We start from the raw sequence: 23,895 nt of genomic DNA, 5'->3' as shown, positions 1-23,895 counted from the left end.
GATGGTGCTAGCCTTGTCGGCTAGACCATCTAGAAATGAAAAGGGCAAAGCTCCAGCAGAGCCAAAGCCCAGTATACACTCGTCGAAACGTGTGAAGGTCAAGGTACCTAATATTGCTAATTATAGACCGGAAAAGTACGTTGGTCGGATGACCGAGCGCAGTTCTGATGTGATCGAGGTTTGGTTACACAAGTGGGAAGAAGCCTTCGCCATTTGTGAAATCAGATCTGATCTAAAGAAAATCCGCGAGACCACTCACCTATTTATTGAGGCAGCGGATAGGTGGCGGATAAAGCAACAGAAAGATCAAGTTGCCCCTACCACCTGGGAAGGGTTTAAGGCTGAATTTAAGAAACACTTTCTTCCACCTGACAAAGAGTCCCGAGCTTGGGATGCTTACAGAAACCTTCACCAGAGGAATTTGTCGGTGGCAGAGTACACTGACAAGTTCAGGGAGTGTGTTATGAAAATAACAGACCCTCTCCCTATGTCGGTTCAGTTGAAAGACTATATCTATGGACTGAACGACAAGATTAAAATGGAAGTTTGGGCTAAATATGTGACTACATTAGATGAATCTATTGCAGTAGCCCTGAACTATGAGGATGCCAGAGGCAAACCTAGTGGGTTTATGCAGGTAGGGACTCAGCATGAGTACCCGAGAAAAGAGGGATTTCAGAGAAAATGGACTTCAAAGACAAGTGTCTCGCAGCCAAGTGGCCAAACAAGCAAGTGAAGCCGGTTGAGGGACAAGCAAAGACAAGTACCACCGTTGGGGTGAAAAGAAAAGTAACTCCAATGGCAGCCCGGGCTTGGTCAAAGTCCTCGTTGACCCCTGAGCAAAAAGAAAAGCTAGAAAAGAAGGATTTTGCTTCGGCTGCCTTCAGCGACATCAGTGGAAAGATTGTCCACTAAACAAAGACCGTCGCACAGCCAATATGATAATATCTGAATGCAACGCGGAAATGCAGGAGAGTCCCAATGCGGAACATATGCAAATGCAATTGGCGGGACCTTCTCAGAGGTTAGTACCCGTGTTGTTAAGTGTGTCTGTTACTAAGTTAGTAAGCGGTGCACCTGATAACATCCTTTCAAAGCCCGCAGCAACGGGGTATACGGTTTTTGATGAGCCGGAGTTGATTAAAATGAAAGGGCAAGTAGCCAATCATGATGTGATTGTGTTGTTCGACTCAGCGTCAACACACAATGTAATTAACTCGAAGCTTATTAAGAGGCTCAAGTTGAAAACTAGTCCGTCTGACTATGCTTATATGGTCAAGATGGCGGACGGAAGTTCAACTGAAGTATGGGACCAGAGGGTTACCCAGTTGGAACTTCGAATACAGGACTATGTTGAGAAGCTGGACTTTGAATTGACCAGGCTAGCTCACGCAGATATAGCCCTAGGCATGGCTTCGCATTTTTGGAAAAATCCAGCCATTGATTGGAAAAAGCATATTTACCAGTTTAAGATGAACAGGGTAGAATATGTTTTGCAAGGTGAAAAGGATTTACCTCGAGGACCATTGATTTCAGCCATGGAAATTCGGAAGACTCCGAAAGAGTTTCTGTGTCTGTGTATAGCATCGGTAGAGTCGATTGATGATGCATCGGCTAGCATTGAGGCTACCCAAGCTGGGGAAATGGCCGAGTTGGCTAAGGAGATATCGGAGAAGTTCTTTGATTGTTTTAGGGATGAGTTACCTTATGGGTTACCTCTAGAGCGGAATGTTCAGCATAAAATTGAGCTTATCCCGGAGGCAGAACCTGTAAATAGACCTCCCTATAGATTAAGCTTTACAGAAGAAGCTGAGGTGCGAAGACAACTGGAAGAATACCTCAAGCTGGGGCAGATTCAACCCAGTTTTTCACCTTTTGCTTCGCCCTTTTGCTTCGCCAATGATATTAAAGAAGAAGAAAGATGATACTTTTCGTCTCTGTATAGATTACAGAGCATTGAATAATATCACTATTAAGCACAGGTATCCGATGGCTCGGATCGATGATTTGCTAGATGCATTACATGGGGCTGTAATTTTCAGTAAGATAGATCTTAAGTGTGGCTATCATCAGATCCGTATTAGAGCCGAGGATCTGCATAAAACCGCTTTAGTAGCAGGTTTGGTCATTATGAGTTTTTGGTAATGCCCTTTGGACTTACCAATGCTCCAGCTACATTCGTCATGCTTATGAACGATTTACTACATCTGTATATCGGAAAGTTTGTAGTACATTTTATTGACGATATTTTGGTATTTAGTAAAAGTATTAATGAGCATCATGAACACTTAAGAATAGTGTTCAGTACTTTGAGAAAAGCCAGTCTTTATGTAAATAAGAAGAAAACTATACTGTGTATGGTTAGACTTGAATATTTAGGATTCATAATTACTCCAGAGGGGGTAGAAATGGATCCAAAAAAAGTGGCTGCGATACTGACTTGGCCAATCCCTCAGAAGGTTGATTTGTTCACTATGTAGTGTACTCTAACTAAAATTAGACCATGAAATCCTTGTACTCAGGTTGCTATGCTGATCTGACCTCAGATAAAGTACCTTTTATATGGGGACAGAATCAACAAGAAAGTTCTAACACCATAAAATAAGCTGTGGTCACAGGACCGGTGTTAAAAATAGTTGATCCCCAGAAACCGTTGTTCCTGGAAACCGATGCAAGTGGCATTGCGGTAGGAGCAGTTCTCCTCCAAGAGGGAAGGCCAGTAGCCTTTGAAAGCAAGAAGCTTTCTCCCTCTGAATGAAATTGGCCAACTCATGAATTAGAGTTGTATGTTGTTGTCCATGCTTTGAAAACATGGAGACATTATTTGTATGGATCAGATTTTTATGTGGATATTGATCATGATACTCTGAAACATTTTTGTAAACAACCTGACTTGAGAGGCCGCCAAGCTAGGTGGGCAGAACTCATGCAGGAGTTTAACTTGACGATTCGGTAGCGAAGAGGGAAGGATAATAAAGTTGCTGATGCGTTGTCACACATTATGCATAACATGAGTTTCACGCTGTTAGAGAGTGCTCTAATGGCCGAGATTAGAGAAACTGAAAAGGTGGACGAGTTCGTCCAGAGCCTTTGGCCTAAGGCTCATGTGTTAAAACCCGGGGAAAAGGATGACCTGGCATCCAGAAAAGGCCAAACTTATGCAAGATATGCCATAAGGGATGGTATGCTGAAAAGAAATGGCAAGGTAGTAGTACCTAGTCAGAATGATCTCAGGCAGAGAGTCATTCGACAATGCCATGATAGCCCATGTGCGGGACATCCAGGAGTCGAGAAGACATATGATCTCGTGAAGCGAGATTTCTTTTGGCCAAAGATGAAAAAGCATATTCATGAATATGTGACACGTTGTTTTTCGTGTCAGGTAAGTAAGGCAGAGCGGGTGAAGCCACCCGGACTTTTACAGCCCTTGGAGATACCACTAAGTAAGTGGGGGAGCATTTCCATGGACTTTATTGTAGGGCTGCCTACGACACAAGGTGGATATGATTCTATCCTTGTGGTGGTTGATCGTCTTACCAAGATGGCTCACTTCATTCCAACTAGAGAATCTGCTAGTATCCCGCAAGTGGCGGATTTGTTTATTAGACATATATTTCGTCTGCATGGATTACCCAAATCCATAGTGTCAGACAGAGATGTCAAATTTACCAGTCATTTTTGGACTACGGTATTTGAGACACTAAGAACTGAGTTGGGAATGAGTAGTGGGGATCATCCAGAAACGGATGGTTAGACGGAAAGAATCAACCAAATTTTAGAGGACATGCTTAGAGCATACGTGTCATTGAGGCAACATACCTGGGACAAATGGTTGCCATTGTTAGAGTTTGCCTACAATGATAGAAAACATTCCTTTACAGGGTTCAGTCCGTTTGAACTGAACTATGGTTATAGACCAGCGAATCCAACTATAGTTGGAATACCTCAGAAAGTGCCTAGTGCCGCGAACTTTGTGGTTCAGATGCGGGAGATGCTAGCACTTGCGAGAGCTAACATCCGCCAAGCTATGGATAGAGCTAAGGCGTATGCGGATGAAAGCCGATCCACTAGAGAATTTAAGGAGAAAAATTTTTTCTCAGAGTTCCTTTGCACTCTAAGTCTTTGACTGCAGGAGAGTGTTCTAAGTTATCACCTCGATATTGTGGGCCATGGTTAATTCTAAAAAGAATAGGCAAGATAGCCTATAAATTAGAATTGCCACCGGGGTGTAAGGTGCACCCAGTGTTTCATGTTTCTCGTTTAAAGAAATTTTTGCATACAGGTGACTCACTAATCGAAGGTGTTGTTTTGTTTCAGGAGATAGAGGATAATGCAAGACGCAAACCAACAAGACTCATGGACTGAGGTACAATGCAAGTACGCAATCGGAAGATACCCACGGTGTTGGTTGCATGGCATGGTCTACCTCTATTGGAAGCTACCTGGAAATCCGTATACCAACTACGGAGAGTGTTCCCAGATTTCATCATCGAGGACGCTGATGCTTGAAGAGGGAAGGAATGTTATGCTCTAGCCGAGATAGCATGACCTCGGAAAGATCAGTGGGCATTTTCCCTTAGATGATCGACTTTTGTAATATTTTATGTGCGTAAATAAAATGGTCAAGGCAAGTAACTGCCAAGGTCCTAGGTGATGGTGTATTGGCATCGACTAGGTGGTTCTGAGTGCTCAGGCCTAGGTGCACCTAAATGTGTGAGAATGCCAAGGGGCAAATGTTTTAATTGTGCCCCAAGAGAGGGGTAAATGGTGTACCAAGCTAAAGGTCTAAAATGTTGACATGTGGCAGGAGGGAACCATCTAGGGAATTGTGGGCTTGTGGATAAGCATGAAGGAATGAAATTACGTATCTTTGTGTTGCATGCAATCCACGAGAGAGGCTGGGAGGAAAAATACGATGCCAGCGCCTGTGATTTTGTCTTACCTGTGAATCGACGAGACACAAGAGAGATTAAAGAGGAACATATCAATGGGTGTCACACACAATTATTGAATCTGACTTTGTGCCCATGAGGAGGATTCTTCATCTGACCTTGTGCATGTGAGGAGCCAATTAATGGGGGGGGAGACCCACTATTATTCATTGATATTCTTGTAATTTGTCCCTCTTCTTGACCTTCAAATCCTCTTGCTTTACCCCTTGCTGTCCATGCCTTTTCTCCACTTTGAAGAGTCTCCTCCTCCTATTCCCCTTGCTACCCATGCTCACTCCCCTTTTGTGCAATATATTCCCCCACTCTTCGCAATGCCAAGTGCTCCCATTATCCTGCTTTGTGCCCATGAGGAGGATTCTTCATCTGACCTTGTGCATGTGAGGAGCCAATTAATACTATTATTCATTGATATTCTTGTAATTTGTCCCTCTTCTTGACCTTCAAATCCTCTTGCTTTACCCCTTGCTGTCCATGCCTTTTCTCCACTTTGAAGAGTCTCCTCCTCCTATTCCCCTTGCTACCCATGCTCACTCCCCTTTTGTGCAATATATTCCCCCACTCTTCGCAATGCCAAGTGCTCCCATTATCCTGCTTTCCCATTTTATTATACTGTCCATAATGGACTGTGCACAAAATTCTATCTAATGCACTATCCGGGCATCCTACTGAGGGGTTGGCACAAAGGAGAGCTCGCCACCTCAACCATGGATTTTTGGCCCTCTCATTGCCATGCATACAATGTATTTCATGGCTAGATTTTTTGCATTTTCCAGCCTATTACAGCATCCAGGGAGGTGACCACTGACCATGAGCGGACCTCCAAAATCAGAAGAGGCCTTTTACCCTAGGACGTACGCAAGAATGTCAGATTTGATATGCATAAGGCAGGGACTACTTTCATATTTTGCTCATCTAGCCAACATCCTGAAAGGCTTGCAAATTGGAATAAAACAAATCTGAACATCTTAATCCATATTGCAAGTTGAAAAAATATATATAAATGTTACAAGGGTTTCTTATTACACCAAAGAGCACAAATATATACACACAACATCATAGGACAGTTTCTGTGGTATGTGAGCACCAGAACATTGGAAAACCTACCAGCTGTTTGGAAATTGCAAGTCCAAGCCCAGTGCCACCATACTTTCTTGCATGATCAGTCCTTGCTTGCATATATTTACTGAACAGATTTGGAAGTGCTTTATCTACAATCAAAAATGAAAATGCATCCAGGTTGATGCAGCTCGTACCATGAGATAATGGAATTAAAAATTCAATTGCAAAACATATCAGCACTCCACGTTGAGACTTCAGAGAGATGGCCATCCTTGTTCAAGGTGCATTAGACACTGATCACTTACCAGGGATTCCGATGCCGGTGTCAAAGACATCACACTGAAGTACTATTACATCATCTTCTTCATCATGTCTTTCAGATCTGTATAAAAATTCTGAAGCTGAGACTTTATGATGCCAGAAAGCTTGTTTTGAGGGGCCAGAGAGCATGAGTAATAACTAGTTCCAACAAACTCCATGACGTTCATTAATTTACTGCCATGTTTTGGAAGTCACTGCCGACAATTGGAATATGACTCCATAGAGTTTCAATACAAACAGAACCAACCTTTTGTCATCTGATGAAGACCATATTGCATGCAAGATGACCCCAACTGTACCTCTATGAGTGAATTTGACGCCATTGCTGCCAATTGCACAGCTCAAAAAGTTTGAGGATATGACTGACTGATGACACAATCATTGCCTTAAAGAAAGTACAAGAGAGAGAGTTTTAAACATCTCAAAGTAATGCACACATTATTGCATATCAAAAGTATCCCTACATGTTGGGAACCGTACATGTCTACAATTGGCATATGGAGCAACATTACAGCACAATGTGCTCGACACATCAAGAGTCTTTCCAGGTCTTCTTAGAATTTCTTCTATTACGTAAACAAGGTTTCAACTTGGTCAACACTTACTCTTGTATGTAGTTACCTAATATATGAAAGAGTGCTTGGAGGGGAAGTTGGAAAATTGAGTGATGAACTATGTATTAGTTTACTGGTTCACCCTTGTGTTGATTAGTAATAAGGATTATTAAAGCTTTATTTGATTGGTAGTCATACCTTAGTCCTAGACAGACCACCTATGACACTATGTCATGACTAGATGGTTCGAGATTTAAGGGGCCACATGAGGTGGCATACCCCCACATGCATCCCATGGTGGAGGAGAAGGGTGCCATATGGTACCATGTCATTGGTCTAACCTGGTGTCTTTGCCACGTGTCACATGCATGAACTCACCACCTCACACTCTCTTAAGGCAGCCAATCAGATTCAAGTATTGAGGGTGGCTTGGTCCCCACACCTCTTCACCTCCTCAGTTAGCTTGTGCTGTGTATGTGCATTCATTGTATTAAAGTACTTAGTTGCTGCATTATCAGAGTGTGCATATTGTGGCCAGCATTCTATTGCAGCAATTCAGTTTTGTGTGTACATTTCGGGTTCTACCCATGTATTTAGGGGAGAACTCAGGACACCACAGTCTACAATGCCTCCTCTGTTTTCTTTCAGGGCGGGATGGATGATGAGGGTTTGTTGCACTTTGATGAGATCCACTACAAATGAAGTGGTTACAGCAAGGTAGAGCTAAAGGCATTGTGATTTCATAAGAACTACATGAAGAGCCTCAGGCCCACAAAATTCTATTATAATGACATTAAGAGGAAACAGAAAAATAAATCCTACAGGTCATCCTATTGTGAAGTTATTGTAGGGATTTGGGCACATGTGTCATCTTCACCTTCATCTTTACCCTTGTCCATGGCTTCATCATTAGGTACCTTTCGCATTGCCTTTATATCCAGGCTCCTCTTTAACCTCTCCCTTGTCTTTTGCCTCAACTTACATCTCAGTTTGGCATTGACTTTAGCCTCCATTTCGTCTTCGGCCTCATCCGGCCTATCATTCATCTTCAGCCTCAGCCTAGGCCTCATCTTTGGCCTCAGCATTATACTTGACCTCCGCATTGACTTCATCTTCAGTCTTGACAGCAGCCTTCAAGCTAGCTTTGTCTTCACCTTTGTCCTCAGCTTCATCTTTGTCTTCAGCCAGAATCTTTATTTCAGGGTTTGGCTTAGGATTTGTCAACAAGCCTATCTCACACAATAGCCCATGGGGCCATGTGGCAACATTGTGCCACAGATGACATACAATGTCCATTTGCCAAGATTGGACCACACATCGCCCAGAATGGCCACGTAATCGGATTGTCCATATGCAGCCAAGAGCAGCCCAAGAAACAAGAATCAGATAGATCCCAGCACTAGATTTGGATTGGACAACTTTAATAGTAAAAAGAAACATAAGAAGGGTTTTTTCTCATGTCTAGAGACTCAACTTTTGATAGCGAGTGGTACCTAGATTCTAATGCATCGTTTCATATGGTGCACCATTGGGATTGGTGTGTGGAACTCCTGACTATGCTTTCTCAAAGGAATATACAATTCTTACTTAATTTCTCATTCATGGAACCATATACTTACTTATTTTTCATTATAACCCTCATTTTAGAGAACATCATCTATATATGAACAAATAGTAAACACTTTAGAAACTCCTATAAATGCCTCCCTACCATACTGTCTTTTGAGTATTATGGTAATTCAATCAATTTAAAATACTTTCCCTAATCTTTAGTAATCCCATATTTGAAGCTCTCATATAACAATGTATACCATATTCCTTGGATGAGAAGGAAAAAGATATAAAAAACCTCATACTTGAAGCCATTATAATCAATCATAAATTAATCTCTAATACATTATCAAATATGGAAAGGCAAGGTAAGGATTTTAAAAATATTCCCAATTCTCTAAACCTAAGTACTTTTAAGGAACTGTGGTCTCTACTGAACTCCTTCCTACCATAATATGAATTAGGGAGAAGTTGTAACTCTCATATACATCTTGAAATTTTTAATTTTTCTCTTTTATAACTATAAAAAGTATAATTTTAAGCCTACCATTGCATAGATCATTAAATTTTGAACATTTTTCCTTTTTACGGCTCCTCAATCTGAGCTAAGGAGCAAAAGTTATGACCCCTTCTGTGTAGGCTCTCCAAGGGTATTTCGCCGGCGGAATAGGGTTGGGGTAAGCTCTTCAAACCATATTCCTCTGGCAAAATACATTTAGAGGGTCTATTAAAAAGGTACTATTTATTTTTCTTAGGTCATCCAGAGAAAAATTTCATGATCCAAGCAATGGTGAAAGGAAAAGAAAGGATTTTTGAAAGTCATAAAATAAGTCACCACTTAGACATTATATATGTATATTATATAAAGGTATATTTATATCCATATCTATTTATCAATGTTTCATATTTACTTACATATTTCTTAAAATAATTTGGAATTTTTTGCTCCCCAAAAATGACTAGAGCCTATATATTTAGACCCCTCCTACCTTTTGTCCGCTCGTCGCTCGGGGGTTTTTGCTCGAAATATGGAAACCCCCTAATAATATGTCACATCATGCATAATATGAGTTTCACAGTATTAGAAATCATTCTAATGACTAAAGTCGGGGAAACTGAAAAAGTGGACAAGTATGTTTAGAGCCTTTGGCCTAAGGCTATTGTGATAAAATCCAGGGTTATAGATAACCTAGCATCTAGGGAAGGCCATACATATGCAAGATATACCATACATGATGGTATGCTGAAAATTTATAGCAAGATAGTAGATACCTAATTTGAATGATCTCCGACACAAGATCATCCATCAATGCCATGATAGCCCATGTGCAAAACATCCAGGACTTGAAAAGACATATGAGCTTGTAAAGCGTGATTTCTTTTGGCCAAAGATGAAAAATGATATTCATGAATATGTTACATGATGTCTCTCTCTCTCTCTCTCTCTCTCTCTCTCTCTCTCTCTCCCTCTTCCTCCCTCTCCCTCCGTTTCTCTCTCTCTGTCTCTCTCTACATAGATATATCGGCCTCTCTCTCTCTCTCTCTCTCTCTCTCTCTCTCTCTCTCTCTCTCTTTCCTTCTCCCTCCCTTGGCCTCTCTCTCTCTCTCTCTTTCTCTCTCTCTCTCTCTCTCTCTCTCTCTCTCTATTTCTATCTCGCTCTCCCTCTCTCTCTGGCTCTCTCTCTCCCTCTCTCCCTCTCTCTCTCTCTCTCTCTCTCTCTCTCTCTCTCTTCCTCTTCCTCTCCGTCCCTCTCCCTCTCTCTCCTCGCCGCTCCCCTCGCCGCTCTCCCTCGTCGTTCCTCCCCTCGCCGCTCAGCTCCCTCCCCTCACCCCTCCCTCGTCGCTCAACCTCCCCCTCCCTCGTCTCTCCCCCCCTCGCCGCTCAGCTCCCTCCCCTCACCGCCGCTCAACTCCCTCCCCCTCACCGCCGCTCAGCCCCCTCCCTTGTCGCTCAGCCTCCCCTTCCCTCGTCGCTCAGCCCCCCCGCCTCCCACCCCCTCGTCGCTCAGCCCCCTCCCCCTCGTCGCTCAGCCTCCCCCTCCCTCGTCGCTCGCCCCCTCCCTCGTCGCTCAGCCCCCCCCTCTCCTGTAGCTCTACTCTGCCCCCCTCCCGTAGCTCTACTCTGCCCCCCCCCCTCCCGTAGCTCCACTCTACTCCCCCCCCTCCCGCAGCCTCTGCACCACCCCCCCTCCCGTAGCCTCTACCCCACACCCTCCCGCAGCCTTCCCGTGGTCTGAGGGCCCTTGTCTGCTGCAAGCCTTGGCTTGCCACTGGCCTTGCGCAGGCCTGCGCACCCCTACAGCAATGCTGAACAAGATCTGCCTCCCCTGGAAATCGTGCACTTGAACAAGTCCTACAATGGCCCACAAACCCAAACAGTCTCCGAAGCCAATTGTGGGAGAGATCACAAAGCGCATCTCCAGGAGTGGATTAGCAATTGACAGCCAACCAGCCCTGAAAACATCGGGTGCAATGGACACCAATGCAGTTCTTTCTCCCGCAACCATCATCTCTACTCCAATCACTGCCCCCCCCACCACTGTACCACTCAGCCTGCCCCCCACAGGAGAGGGTCACAGTCCCTCACCCCCCACACAGCTTCCTTCTGTCTCCACCACTCTTATGTCCCCCCTTCCCCTCACCCAGCAACATTTCTCCACTCCTCTGCCATATACAGCTAGCCTATCGCCCACGCCCCCACAGCCATACGCCATGTCCTAGTTCGCACCCCCCCGGGTCCCACCTGAGACGATAGATTACATCTTTGCGGAGCTACATCGACTACGGGATCACACCGTAGCACAAGACCAGCTTATTCAAAGCATGCGCCAGGAGATCACTCACCTCCGTCAGGAGGTTGTCTCTCTCACTGCTACAGTCACAGCGGCCCCACGCACTACACCAGAGGTAGGAGTGGATCGCTACTATCCAGACTGCTATTGCAGAGACTACCAGATGGGTGGACGTTGCGAGACGGGCACCCAAAGCAGCAGTCTCAACCACCATCGCCGAGCAGGAACAGAGGGCCAGTAAGGCTCTCAACATCCGAGTACGAGGTATCCCCCGCGCAGATTCACTCACCCCCTTAGCGGACGCGACTGCTTTTGTGACCTCTACCCTCGGCCTCGTCGAGCATGGGATCGAGCATGCATGGCGCACAGGACGAGACCCCACGCGCCCACAGCCACTCATCATCCGATTCAGGGATACTCAGGCTCGACTTGCAGCACTCAAGCAGCGTGCTACACTACGGGACCACCCTACTATCTTCATGGATGAGGATCTCACACCTATGCAAGTGGAAGAGCGGCACACCCTGCTTCAGCAGCGAGATGTAGCCCGTCAGGAGGGGAAGTGGGCTGTCGTCCGAGATGGCCGCCTGTTAGTTGGCCCCCGCCGCCGAGCCCCACCACGTACTCCAAACATGGTAGCAGACTCCCCCCCCAAATAGGGAGACATGGTCTATGAGACTCAGACTCAGCACACAGTACCCTTGGCATGCACCGTATGGAACTGTACTGGTACCCTATGGTCTGACCCTGGGAACTTCTCAGAGTCATACACTGGACGCGACATTGTTTTCTATACGGAGACACATGAGAGCCCCGAGCGCCCTCTCCCCTTGGTCAGTGGCTATACCTGGGAGTCGGTATTCCGTGAAGAGACCAGATATACTGGGGGGGTCCGAGGGTCAGGAGGAGTTGCAATACTCCTTCGCTCAGTGCTCACGAGCTTGACATCCGTGGTTAGACGGGATGCCCATGCCCGTTACCTATGGCTCCGATTCCGACGCCCCTCCACACGCGACCTCTTTATTGCAATCTGCTATTTTCCTCCTGAGACGTCACATTTCGCACGGATGCTTCGCCAGGATACGGGGGTATCCCCCTATCTAGATATCTACTCAGACATTGTGGAGTTCTCCAGACGCGGAGAGGTCCTCCTAGTTGGGGATTTCAACTCAAGGACAGGTGCACGTCAGACATCACTCCTGGATTTCCACTCAGATCCGGTCGTGTTACCTGAGATGGACACAGAGGACTCGGGATTCCCTCGCTCCTCGGCTGACAGTCGCGCTCCCGTTACTAGGTATGGGCAGGCTCTTTTGGACCTTGGACGTATACATGATCTGGTCATCTACAATGGACTAGATCGGTGGCCTGCCTCCTCTGGTTTCACATGTTTCCCACATGGCGGAGGAGCCAGTGTCGTCGACTATATTCTGGGATCTCCTGCTTTAGCCCCACAGATCACTGACTTCCGCACTGCACCCTTACCCCCAGCAGCCGATCACACTTACCTTTTCTTTCATATACTTGCGTCCCGAGCCCCTCCCAGCCACACCCCGCACTATACTACCTATCATGATATACACTTCGATCATAACCTCTCACCTGATTACTCAGCCCACCTAGCCTCCCTCCTCAGACACATAGGCACCATACCCTCTCTAGATCACCGAGCCACCCTTATCACCCACTCCCTTCACAATGCAGCCCGCCACATCTTTCCTTCCACTACCCGGTCCACCCGCCCTCCACCCGCTGGCTCTACCCCTTGCAACAGATGGTATGATGACGAGTGCAAAGCATTACGCCGCACACTCCGACTCACAACCCAGCGAAACGCTAGGGCCAACCCACGTCTCACCAGGGATTATCGTCGACTAGTCCGTCACAAGAAGCTAGCCTTCCTGCGCCAAAATGAGGATACGCTACTGAACATTATGTTTAGTAGCATTTTCAGACTACAATGTAGGTACTTTATAATAATTCGGAGTCTCTTTTTGCACTCTTTGGGAACTGCCTTGTGCCCTCCTTGAATAGATGTATGACACATGGCAAGCTGCCATGTGTCCACTATGGCATCCTAAAGTGGACCCGAATACCTTAATTGAGGATGGGACATGGCAAACACCTATCTTTTTGCTCTCTTGTAGCCCTGTCGGTCCACCGTGTTCATTAATAGAGACTCTCTCTCTCTCTCTCTCTCTCTCTCTCTCTCTCTCTCCCACCCCCACCAGCCCCTCTCCCTCCCCCTCCCTCCCCGCCAGCCTCTCTCACTCAGGCCCCCACGGGCTGTCCACGTCCTTAGACCCCCTGCGGGATCCCATCACGCTGCCCCACACCCAGTCCACCCTTGCGGGCTCCTCGCATGTGCTGCCTGGCCCTCCGTGGGCGCACCGGGCTGCCCTCAAGCCCCCCCGTGAGCTCCTTCCACGTCCTCAGACCCCCTGCAGAATCCCGTGATGCTACACCACCCTCAGGACCCCCCTGTGGGCTCCTCTCGCATCGTGTGCGCTACCTAGCCGCTGTGCGCTGCCCTCAGGCCCCCTTTCATGGGCTCTCTTCACGTCGAGTGGCCCTTCCAAGTGCTGCTACTGTCGCAAAGCCCCCGTGGGCTACTGTTGGACCACATGGCCTGCGGTCCACCTCATATCCCCCCCCCCCCACACGTGAGCTACTTTGTGCCTGGCCATCAGACCACCCACCATCTGTGCCAATTGCTCCACGCAACAAAGGGCCCATGCCACCTGCTGCCCTAACTCAGGACCACGCATGGGCCTCTAGGCCCCCACCGGACTGCCCTTACTCTCAGCCCAAGTGCTGCCCCATCTCGCAGACCAAATGGGAACAATGGACAGCCCACAGGACTAGAAAACAAGTGGAGAAAAGGAGCGCAAAGATAGTGTCATCTGGACCAAAGCAGAGAAAATAGAGGACAAGAATATCAAAGGATGCATATCTACAATCAAGGGGGTGTGTAAATTGCAGGATGCTGAGCTTGAATGTATACAGAAGAGACTAGGGGAAAATAGGAATGATGAGCTCTCCAACCTACATGTTCAATTAGAAGATGACATGAAAAAATGGCAAAGGGAAATGCAAAAACGAAATGGGCAAAAGATGTAGCTCGAATGCTGAATGAGGAAACCAGCTCTTTTGTCTCCCAAATAGAGAAGCTAAAAGTCCAAGTCGCCACTCAAAGATGAGAATGAGAAGCTGAAGGCAGGTGCACACTGGGAGGAAGGGGAGCTTCAGCCACCTATCCAAGAAGAGCTGAACCTTATCGAAGAGCAAATGAAGCAGTTCAAGGACACAAAGGGGACCTCAGAAGAGGGATGTAAACTCATTGATGAGCGGAAATCTGAGAATAAGCAGCTCAAGAAGGAAATGGCAGCCTTACAAGCCACTATGCAGGGGAAACATGCTGAGTTCGCAAAGCAAATCACGAAGGGGAAGGTAGATATGCTTGCATGGAAGGATGTGCTGAAAAAAGGCACAACAGCACCCAAAAAAGAGCTATCTCTGAAACTTTGAAGGAAGAAAAGAGGCACAACAGCAAGGCTATGAATGTACTGGTAAAAGGCCTAACACTAGGTGATACCCCCATGTCAAATGCCAAGACTTTATTTGAAAAACGGTCGTCAACCTCACCTGTGAATCAGCTTGAAGAGTGGGTAAGGCAGATGCACCGACAAGGCCCATTGCAGACAGCAAATGATAGATCCACCCTCATGTATATGAGGGCCACAATGAAGGACACCAAAATCCCTTTGGATGATGATCTCACACTCCTACAGCAAGAGCATAGGAGAGAGGGGATGGTGTGAGTTATGGCAGCAAGGCAAGAATGGAAATGGGCAGCCTACAGAGACGGTAAGGTGATCCTCCGAAAGAGGGCAAAAAGAGGAGAGAGGGAAGAAGGTGTAGTGAACAACACATGACGATGTCAGACCCATGAGATGAGAGCACACAATAAGTTGAAGATAGCAGTGTGGAATTGCAATGGCACCCTCTGGTCCGACTTTGGGGGCTTCTCAGAGACATACACTAAAAGAGACCTGATCTTCTACACCGAGACACATGAGATCCCTGAGAGAGGGCTGCCTATAGTAACATGATACGCTTGGGAGTCAGCCCAAAGGAGGGAATTGAGGAGAGAGAGAGCGGAGTACGAGGCTCCAGGGCGTGGCTATCCTTTTCAAATCACACCTGCGGCCACTCATATCTATGGTTCCGAGAGAGGAGCATGCACGGCACATGTGGGTACGAATTCAGTTTCCAGATGCTCAACCTATCTTCACTGTGTGCCATTTCCCTCCAGACACATCATCCTAAGCACGAGAGGTCACTACAGATGGACATGACCCATATGAGACGATCCACGATGACATCACGGAGTTCTTTAGACAAGGATACATCCTCCAACTGGGGGATTTCAATGCATGGACATGAAATAGACAGGTGGGCCTGCTTGACTTAACAAATGACAGGGATCCATAGATAGTCCCGGAGCTAGATGCAGCTCAGCTCGGGATATTGAGGCACTCTACAGATACCCCACAAGTGACATGATATGGACGACATCTACTTGCGCTGGGAGCTATCCACAACCTGATCATCTATAATATTGTTCATAGATGGCCATCCTCTGGAAGACTCACTAGCTTCCCGCATGGCAGTGGGTCTAGTACAATGGACTATCTACTAGGCCCACTAGACTTTGTCTCACGGATACACGACTTTGCCATACCTCCCCCCCCCTCCCCACTCGGAGCTGATCACTCATACTTGGCCTTTCATATCTCTGCCACCATGCCAACCACATGGAGAGCGCTCCCCACGCATTCAGATCCACTTTGACCATGCCCTTGACCCCGTGTACGTGAGTCACCTAGCGAAGGAGCTCCCAGTCCTACTTGGAGATGATATAGACCACGCAAGCACCTCCAACACCCTTGTCTCAGTGCTACAAGACGCCGCTACTAGGTCCGTTCCCACGACCCAATCCATGCAGGTCTGAGATGGGAAGATGCCTCAGAACCCTCGCTTTGACGACAAGTGCAGAGAGGCGAGAGCCCACCTCACACAAGAGCGCGGGCTTTGGGTCGTCACCTGAGGCACATAAGATCTTCCGACAATTGACACGTCGTAAAAGGCGTGCCTTCCTCACACATCGGAGGGATAAGATTGTCATATCTTTTCGAGGAGGAGACCCGACCACTGGATGGGGGTTTCTATGGAAGGGAAGTCACCTATTCCCATCACTGATCTAGATGTGTGGCACACATATGCATGCTCCCTCTGTGATGCCCAGATGCAGACACCACAGGATATGTCCTCTATGCATGTTCACTACACAGAACGTACGGGCTGCACTTTGTCGATTACACAATCGGAGAGCGCAAGACCATGAGGACCTACGGACCGAGCACTTTGTACATGGATAGGAGGTCCTAGCTCCAATCCTAGCACAAATGTTCTACAGGGCTGTCACCGCTTCCCGCCTGCTTGGAGCACCACCACTATTGTGCCAATACACAAAGCCAAGGACCCTATGGAGACTGGGAACCCTCATGATTGGCCATACTTTGGCCAAGATTTATGAATGAGTCTTAGAGAGGGAGCTCAGCAATCATACAGAGGCTTGGGGGCAGCAGGCACTAGGATATGTAGGATTCCGAAGACAAGCATTCTACCCTAGATCACATCTTCACTCTCGGAGCTATCATTGAGGAGGCGAGATCTAGACACCAGAAGGTCTACACATGCTTTGTAGACTTTCGGAAAGCTTTTGACACTATCCCACGATCCCGCATGATCAGGAGGCTATAGGAGCTATGGATTCCAGAGACATTGATATGGAGAGTGATGAGCCTATATGAGTCAATCAGAGGTAGAGTTCGTGTCCCAGGTGGTCTATCGGATTGGGTCGAGAGTACAATGGGAGTGAAGCAGAGCTGCCCCCTCTCACCAATCCTTTTTGGGCTTTATATTGATGAGATCACTTCCTTCATAGACCGCCTAGGAGGCGAAGGATCACCATTGACCGATCTCATGATACAGATATTGCTATACGCTGATGACATAGTCCTTATCTCATCCTCGACAGAGGGGCTATAGAGACATTTGGAGGCCCTAGAGGTGTTTTGCAAAGAGAGAGACCAGACAATCAACCTTGGGAAGGACAAGGTAATGGTCTTCAACATGTCACACGCAGTGCTTCGTCGACTCAGTTTCACCCATCAAGACGAGCCGGTGGAGATAGTGCAATCCTACACATATTTGGGAGCAGTCTTCACAGGACCCCTTTCACTATGACACATGCAGCCCATGCACGACTCACATGGGGATGGGGGGCTTTGGCACGATTGGAGAGACAGTGTTTCCAGGCACACTTTCAGGATCCACCCACTAAGTGCTGGCTCTTCAACACGCTAGTGTGACCGACTGCCATGTATGCAACACCCTTTTGGGGTTGTGTTCTACGGATAGCAGAGTGGAGGAGATTTGAATGGTTATAGGTGACTATGGGATCTAGGGTGATTCGGAGCAAGCCCTCAATCCCGCATGAGATAGTACAGGCAAAGTTCACCATGACACCACTACAGATTGATGCCATCATCTAGACAGTGACATTCATTCATAAAGTCTGGAACCTACCCCAATGGAGACTACCGAAGTTGGCCCTGGAGTCATCCAGACTACTAGCCGAGAGCGGGGCGGATACATGGTATGCGCGTATATCCACATGGTTTTCCAGACACGAGATCCAGATGGATAGGCTCCCTCCCTTTCAATATAGTATGGATGCAGCCCCTGAGTCGATCCCACCAGATGAGGCTAACTATATCATACGGTTAGATCTCCAGCTCCACACGTCTCAGACTTGAGAGGGAGATTATAAGCTCCCACCAAGAACCAGTTCTACCGCAACCACTTCCTGAGCGTCTCGGAGGAGGGATTCATCATCACACCCCAGTATCTCGAAGACAGAGAGCAGCACGTATACCCAGAGAGCAATGGATCTCCATGCTATGCACATTGGGAGTGACTGAGACACAGGAGCACTTTCTCTGTACCTGCCCACTACAAGATCCGAGGGCGATACCACTATCTCTATCAAAATGGGAGTGGCTTCACCCACTATCATGATTGATCCACTTCCATGACTAGTCTGCATTGGGCTCTACCTGCTTGAGATGCACTGACACAGGGAGACCCTGCTATGATAGGTCAGAGAGCAGCAGGAGGCGACCGGCGGACCACAAGATACAAAGCTAACCAGATAGAGCAGCAAGTCACAGATTTCTATGCATTTGAGTCAGCTCCAAGACACAGTGGGGTGGAGGAGGAGCTAGCTGATATCCGGGAAGCTTGGATTACCAATAGAGGGTTGCAAAGGCCACCCGTGACACGGAGAGCGACCAGAGCACACTCTATTGAGGTCCGACCTATCACAACTTTCCTCGGAGGAGACCGCCCGAGACGAGGAGTCACTCTAAACATAGCTCAGCAGGTGCAGAGATCGAGGATACCACGTCTCCCTCTGCCATCACAGCATGAGACAGCTTGACAGACGCAGATCCAAGACATTTTCACCACCTTCTAACTGTGCCAAGCATTGAGCATAGGCACCTTCATGTCCTTCTATTCTTGCAACAGCAATGCGAAGACTATGTATCTCCAATTCAATGAGCAAAATGTGGAAGGGGAGAGTGGGAGCACACCGACACACACAAGCAGGATAAACACAAGAAGTGTGGGGATAAAACGTATGTGTGTACCTCCCCTAGCACACAGTCAACCTTTTATATGAAAGGATAAGGTTACAACACTAAGTACGATGTACTTAGTGTACTTAACAAATAAAGTACTAAGTGTACTAACTGTACTTGGGTGGCCATAGTGCCTTTACCCCAACAACCTCCCACTTAAAGGCAATATGCCCTCAAGTAAAAATAAATGAGGCTCAACCTATACCCATCAATTGTCGGCAATGTGCAAACCGCTCTGCAGGCAAGCCTTTTGTCAACAGATCTACTGGATTATCATCTGTGTGAATCTTGACAAGCTGAATCAGCTTATCATCTATCACCTCCCTGATGAAGTGATACTTCACATCAATGTGCTTTGTCTTTGCATGAAAGACAGGATTGTGTGCCAACTGAATAGCACTCTGACTGTCACAATGCAAAAATGGAATATCACCTGTAATGCCCAAGTCTCCCACTAGCCGAGATACCCATAAGGCCTCCTTGCATGCCTCTGTGGCTGCAATATATTCAGCTTCCATAGTAGACAAGGCTATGCACTGCTGCATCCTTGACATCCATGACACTGCACCTCCAGTGAATGTATAAACATAACCGGTAGTAGACTTCCGGTTATCGGGATGACCAGCAAAATCTGAATCCACATAACCATGCACCTTTGTATGCACAACTCCTGTGTGCCCTTCAGGTATCTCATGATACCTTTCACTGCATTCCAATGCTTCTTGCCTGGATTTGCCATATACCTGCTAACCACTCCCACTGCAAACGCAATATCAGGTCTGGTTGCAACCATGGCATACATGAGACTACCACAAGCTGAAGCATACGGAATCTTGGCCATATCAGCCCTATCAGCATCTGAGTGTGGGCTGTCCATTGCACTGAGTTTCACATACGGAGGCAATGGAGAACTAAGGGTCTTCCCCCCCTCCATATGAAACCTGTGCAATACTTTGCCAATATATTCGGTCTGAGACAAATACAACAAACGCTGTCCCCTGTCTCTCCGTATCCGCATTCCCAGTATGTGATTTGCATCACCAAGGTCCTTCATATCAAAGGCCTCATGCAATCTTTTCTTAAGGTCATCAAGCTCCTTACGAGCTTTACCAGCAATAAGCATGTCATCCACATATAAAATGAGAATGATTAAGCTGCCATTTGCAGCCCTTTTGGTATATAAGCAGTGATCGTCATCACTTCTCCTGAAACCTTGGGACTTCATGAAGGTATCAAATTTCTTATACCATTCCCTTGGTGCCTGTTTCAGCCCGTAAAGGCTCTTTTTAAGCTTGCATACAAGTGACTCCTTGCCCTTCACTGCAAATCCTTCTGGCTGCTGCATGTAGATCTCCTCATGAAGATCACCGTGAAGAAAGGCTGTCTTCACATCCATTTGGCATAATTCCAAATTCTCACATGCAACCAAAGCAAGTACAATCCTGAGTGTGGTCATCTTAACCACTGGAGAAAAGATCTCATCAAAATCAACACCATACTCCTGCTTAAAGCCCTTGGCAACCAACCTGGCTTTATACCTTGGCTTAGCTCCAAGTGTGACTTTCAATCTATACACCCACTTGCATGGCAGTACTTTCATGCCCTTAGGCAACTGCACCAATTCCCAAGTACCATTTTTATGGAGATTGTCCATTTCAGACTTCATGGCTAGTTCCCATAGCCTTTTATCATGCATTTGCACGGCTTCCTTGTAACAGGAAGGTTCTCCACAATCTGTAAGCATAATAAAATCTGCTCCTGGAACAAATCTGTCTGGCGGTTTCATTTGTCGAGTGGACCTTCGGACCCATTGGTCTTGCTGTCCAACTTGCTGCTCACCTAAAACAGGTTGCTGTTCTAGTAGATCAGGCTGCAGAATTATGCCTGGGAGGTCTTCCAAAGGTGGCATGTCCCGTAGTACATCTTCCGCCACTGCGGGCTGTCCATTTGGACCTGCTGCAGCATCATGCATTGGCTGATTACGCTGCTGTTGTGGCTGATTTGCAGCCTGCCTGAATTGTACACAGGATGTCCCGAGTCATCAATGTCAACCTCTGAAGCATCAAAAGGCTTATCTGCTGCCTTAAACATACATGACTCATCAAATAAGACATCATTGCTGCGTATTAGCTTCTTATTCACAGGATCCCATAGGCGGTAACCCATCTCACCACTGTCACCATATCCAAGAAAAATGCATTTAAGAGACTTAGGATCAAGCTTGCTGCGATCTTCTCTACGTATATGCACGTACGCAGTGCAGCCAAAGACCCTCAAGTGCTTATAGAAAGGAGGTTTTCCTGTCCAAAGCTCCTCTGGCACTCTGCCATCTAGTCTTTTATTTGGTGACCTATTGATGAGGTGTACTGCTGTTTTTACAGCTTCAGCCCAAAATCCATGAGGTAAAGCAGCATGTGACATCATAGAGCGAGACTTTTCCTATATGGTTCTATTCATACGCTCTGCAGTGCCATTTTGCGCTGGACTGTAAGGAGCAGTGAGTTCTCTTTTAATACCTCTAGCATCACAAAATGCATTGAATGCATTAGACATATACTCCCCACCGTTATCTGACCGCAAAGCCTTCAGTGTTCTGCCTGTTTGGTTCTCAACCATAGCAAGCCATTTCTGGAACACTGGAAAGACATCACTCTTCAATCGAAGAGGATACACCCACACCTTCCTTGTGGAATCATCTATAAATGTGACAAAGTACCGTGCACCTCCAAGTGAAGGACTAGGCATCTCACACACGTCTGTATGCACAAGCTCAAGTTGAGCATCTTTATGTCCTAATCTCCTTTTATGAGGACACTGTAACTGTCTACCATATATGCAGTGCTCACAAAACTTTAAATCAGAAAATTTAAGAGACGGTAAGTAGCCAAGGCGAGCCAATTGCTCCATTCCACTTATGCTCATATGTCCCATCCGGCTATGCCACATAGAAATATTCGGCAGCTCGGTGGCATGAATATCAGCATGATTACATACTTTAGCATGAAGAGTATACATTGTGTCAACCTTAGAGCCTCTGGCAACAACCAGGGCACCTTTGGTGACCTTCCAGAAACCATGACCAAAGCTGGTCACAAAACCTTCGTCATCCAACATGCCAATAAAAATCAGATTTTTCTTGACTTCGGGTACATGCCTAACATTGTGAAGCATAAGCTGAGTACCATCAGCAAATACAAGCCTGACATCTCCGATACCAACAATACTGCATGCATGATTATCCCCTAGAAAAACGACTCCATTACTGCCTACTGCATATCTTACAAACAATTCTTTGTAAGGTGTAACATGGAATGAGGCACCTGAGTCAATGATCCAAGAGTGCATGTCTGCAAAATCTCCTGCATGGAGAGAATGAGCATCCAAAGTAGAGAGAAATAGAACCTCTCCCTCACTGTCATAACCGTGTGTAGAATGAAGCTCTTCAATCTTCACACTGCTCTTGCCATTGCTTACTGGTACAATTGCTTTTGCATCTGACGCATCAGTGTTTTTGGCTTTGTCTCTCTTATCATTTTTCAGTTTAAAGCACTGCTTTTTGGTATGTCCCTTTTTGCCACAGTAGTAGCACTCAACATCTTTGTTGGAGCGGGACTTGCTCCTCCCTTTTCCCCTTTCCTGAGATTTGCCTCTTTGCTGACTTCTCCCCCTTGCATTTAAGGCATTGTTAGGCTTTACTGCATCTTGAGCTTTCAGCTTCTGCTCTTCTTGCAAGATCAGCCCTGTGATATCTGAAAAACTTATGAAAGTGTTTGCATTTGTTACAGCTGTGGTGAATCTTCAGATTGAAGAACTTGCGCAGCCAATATATCTTTGTGGCTACACTCTGCTGCTCATATGTGTCCTGTAGCTTTTTCCACACACCACAGGCTGTTTTTTCACCATCCACATTCCAAACAACACTCTCATGGAGTGACAATTCAATTATGGACTTTGCTGACAGATCAGCTAGTGCCCAAGCATCATCAGATGTGCCAGTGGGCTTCACACCTTTGTGTATAATAGGAGCATGAAACTGCCTGAGAATTAGCACATTCAGGACCATCTTTTTCCACATTGGGTAGTTAGCAGCACCCTGCAACTTTTTAATATTGAGAAGAGAAGATTCCGAGGATGAAGCCATTACAATCAGCAAGAAATATAACCCACACTTGGGTGCCTGACTCCCTGCAAACTAAGTGCACAGATGCACTTGTAGTTGTGCTCAAAAGTTAATTCCTGCAATGGAACACAGGACCTGCAACTTTCTCCCACTTAACAGTAAATACTGTCTGTTTCCTGCCTGCTGCAGATCCAGAAAAGAAATACTTAATGCATTAATTGATGCTCTGTAGTACACTACAGCAGTACCTTGATTTGACACAATGTATGTCCCTGCTGTAACAGTGAAAACAGCACTGTTTTATGCACTTTAAACTTCAGTAAAGTGACTGTTTACAGTCCAAAAATTGACTCCGGACAGTACCCGACTGTACTTTCTAGTACAGCAACAGAAATTGACTGTATAACTGTCCAAAACTGTCAGAATTAGACTTTCTCTTGCCTCTATAACTGTGTTACACAGTTTAGAACTTGAATGAGGCAAAAGCCCCTTGACTGGAAGCCAATTTTTAAAGATTTTAGTGCATACACCGCTTTCCCAAAGCTCCACTGATCACATAAGGCATCTAGGTGTTTCCCACAACACTGATATGCATAACAATGTCAAAAGCCCCAATTCATATGCATCTGCCACTGTCCCGTAAGTCATAAAATGCATCAAATCCTTGCACAAATCAACTCCAATCAGGAGGATATACGCAAACAAGTGCGTGTATAAGCCAATGCTTGGCTGTGGCTACAAAAGCCCCTTGATTCCGCAATTCAAAGAAAATGAGAA

At 46.4% G+C, this 23,895-nt stretch overlaps 1 protein-coding gene across 2 annotated transcripts in view; it reads right to left on the bottom strand.

Moving 5' to 3' along the window:
- The window catches only part of LOC147903481 (histidine kinase 5-like), a 113,526-nt gene that overhangs the window by 23,619 nt on the left and 66,012 nt on the right, over positions 1-23,895 (bottom strand). For both annotated transcript variants that reach the window (XM_087372493.1, XM_087372494.1), the window contains exons 8-10: positions 6,580-6,657; positions 6,317-6,393; positions 6,057-6,160 (exon numbers count right to left, since the gene is read on the bottom strand). In XM_087372493.1, the coding sequence (XP_087228619.1) occupies positions 6,057-6,160; positions 6,317-6,393; positions 6,580-6,657 (259 nt within the window). The remainder of the gene's footprint in view (positions 1-6,056; positions 6,161-6,316; positions 6,394-6,579; positions 6,658-23,895) is intronic.

Source organism: Dipteris shenzhenensis, chromosome 3, assembly GCF_047967505.1.
Source record: "Dipteris shenzhenensis isolate YYH24624 ecotype China chromosome 3, Dip_SZ_1.0, whole genome shotgun sequence".
Taxonomy (NCBI): domain Eukaryota; kingdom Viridiplantae; phylum Streptophyta; class Polypodiopsida; order Gleicheniales; family Dipteridaceae; genus Dipteris; species Dipteris shenzhenensis.
Note: the sequence above shows the minus strand (reverse complement) of the source record. Positions and strands in the feature narration are given on the sequence as shown.